The sequence below is a fragment of the Trichechus manatus genome, unplaced genomic scaffold (genome assembly GCF_000243295.1).
Source record: "Trichechus manatus latirostris isolate Lorelei unplaced genomic scaffold, TriManLat1.0 scaffold00128, whole genome shotgun sequence".
In the NCBI taxonomy this organism is placed as follows: Eukaryota; Metazoa; Chordata; class Mammalia; order Sirenia; family Trichechidae; genus Trichechus; species Trichechus manatus.
The window spans coordinates 2191730-2193745 of NW_004444064.1; the positions used below are offsets into that span (position 1 = coordinate 2191730).

At 57.9% G+C, this 2016-nt stretch overlaps 1 protein-coding gene across 1 annotated transcript in view; it reads left to right on the forward strand.

The window, feature by feature from the left end:
- The window catches only part of MCM3AP (minichromosome maintenance complex component 3 associated protein), a 36364-nt gene that overhangs the window by 25307 nt on the left and 9041 nt on the right, over positions 1–2016 (forward strand). The window contains 2 exon segments of the mRNA XM_023739103.1: positions 951–1235; positions 1558–1655. Coding sequence (XP_023594871.1) covers positions 951–1235; positions 1558–1655 — 383 coding nt within the window.

The following is a 2016-nucleotide window of genomic DNA, read 5'->3' on the forward strand; positions in this document are numbered from 1 at the left end:
GTGAAGGTGAGGGGTCCGTCGGCGTGTGCGTGAAGGTGAGGGGTCCGTCGGCGTGTGTGTGAAGGTAGGGGTCTGTGTGTGTGAAGGTGTGGGGTCCGTCGGCGTGTGCGTGAAGGTGAGGGGTCCGTCGGCGTGTGTGTGAAGGTAGGGGTCCGTCGGCGTGTGTGTGAAGGTAGGGGTCTGTGTGTGTGAAGGTGTGGGACACACCATTGCCGTCTGCGTTTTCCTGTCATCCTCCTGTGTTTCCTCACTCCTGACATCATGGGGGTTGTACAGATGCTGTTATTCTCCTGAGTGGTTTCCTCAGGAATGCACACGAGGTGGGGGGCAGTCCCTGCATGGCAGATGGCTTGTTGGGGGCCTCAGAGGTCTGACTTAGTGTCTGCCCCAGGCTGCTCCGCGTCTCCAAAGGAGACCCATCCAGCCTTCTCCTGGGGACGCTGCTGGAGGGAGCCTGTCCCTCAGCCCACACCCTCCCCTGGGCCTGACGAGGCTCTGACGTCCCAGGAGGGTGCTGGCCAGGCTCAGGGTCCCTGCCTGACGTGCGACTGCCTCTCATGGCTCCAGCCTCCCCTTGGTTCCAGTGCTCGTGTTACCTGCCACCCCACCCATCTGCTCCCACCCAGGGGCTTCCTCCGCTTCCCGGGCCAGCAGTGGCCCATCTCCTTTCTGCCCCTGCAAGTGTCAGGACCTTTGTCTGCTACTGACTTGTCTCTCCCTTTCTGCCTGGTGGGTTACCCGTCTCTGTGCCTCTCTCAGATTAAATTGTTAAGGTTAAATGAGTACGGTCAAACCCTGCCTTTGCTGAGGCTGCGTGATCTGTTGGCGTGCTATTTCTGGCATTGTCTGTGGGCTCAGGGACCGGCTCCTTTTGGTCCTCGGAGGCCGGCAGGGACTCCACCGTGGTGCTCTGGCTATGCTCGCTCTGCGCTGATGGTGCCCGTGATTTGTCCCGGTGGTGTCGGTGCTGTTCCAGGTGGCTCACGGCACCCTCAGCGACCATGCCCTCGATGCCGTGGAGACGCAGAAGGACCTCCTGGGTGCCAGTGGGCTGCTGCTGCTGTTGCCCCCCCGAGTGCACAGTGAGGACGCAGCGGAGGAAGATGTGTACTGGCTGTCCGCCCTGCTGCAGCTCAAGCAGCTGCTGCAGGCTAAACCCTTCCAGCCCGCGGTCCCGCTGGCCATTCTCGCACCCAGCCTGGGCGAGGACGCTGTTGAGAGCGACGTGGAGGACGGTGTGTGACGCAGCCTCGTTTACGAGCTGGCGGTGGTTCGTGAGTGGGTGGGGCCTGGCTTCCAGGAGGCACCGACAGTCCCTGCGGACAGCCTTGAGAGCCGGGCGCGGGCGGGCAAGTGGACGTGGTGCTGGTGCCGTGTCCGTGGCCGCTGTGGGCGTTTGTGCGTGCACGTGCTTATGGATGTGGTGTGTGCGCGCACGTGTGCTTAACGCGTGTGTGTGCGTGCACATCCGTGTGCATGTGTGTGCCCGTGTGCGTGTGCGCGTGGGTGTACGGACTGCAGGGGGGAGACGGTGAAGCGCGTCTGTTTTTCCCAAAGGCCTGATGCTGCAGGATTTGGTGTCGGCGAAGCTGATCTCAGATTACACTGTTATCGAGGTTCCAGATTCCATCCGTGACTTACGAGGCACGGCTAAGGTACGTCCCCCACTTGCGCAGGTGCAGCAGAGTCTCGGTTTTTCCTCTTTGCTGTGTCGTGAGTTTAGCGTACGTTACTGGGTGTGGTTTTAGTTTTATATCTTACACAGGTAACATTCAAGAAACATAACCTTAAATCAGAATGAAAGAGAGTTTGCACGTAGTCTTGCTACCTGCAACAAGTTAAGTTGCTTTTGTAAATTTCTTTAGTGCTTTTGTTTTTATGAATCTAAAACGTGACTGGGTGTGTCTTGTATTTGAATGTCACGTGAACTGTTTTTCTAGGGTGTAAGTCATTGGGGTATATGCAGATACAATGTTGTCTGAGGTTTCTTTAAACAAAGTATGTGTGTGCTGATAC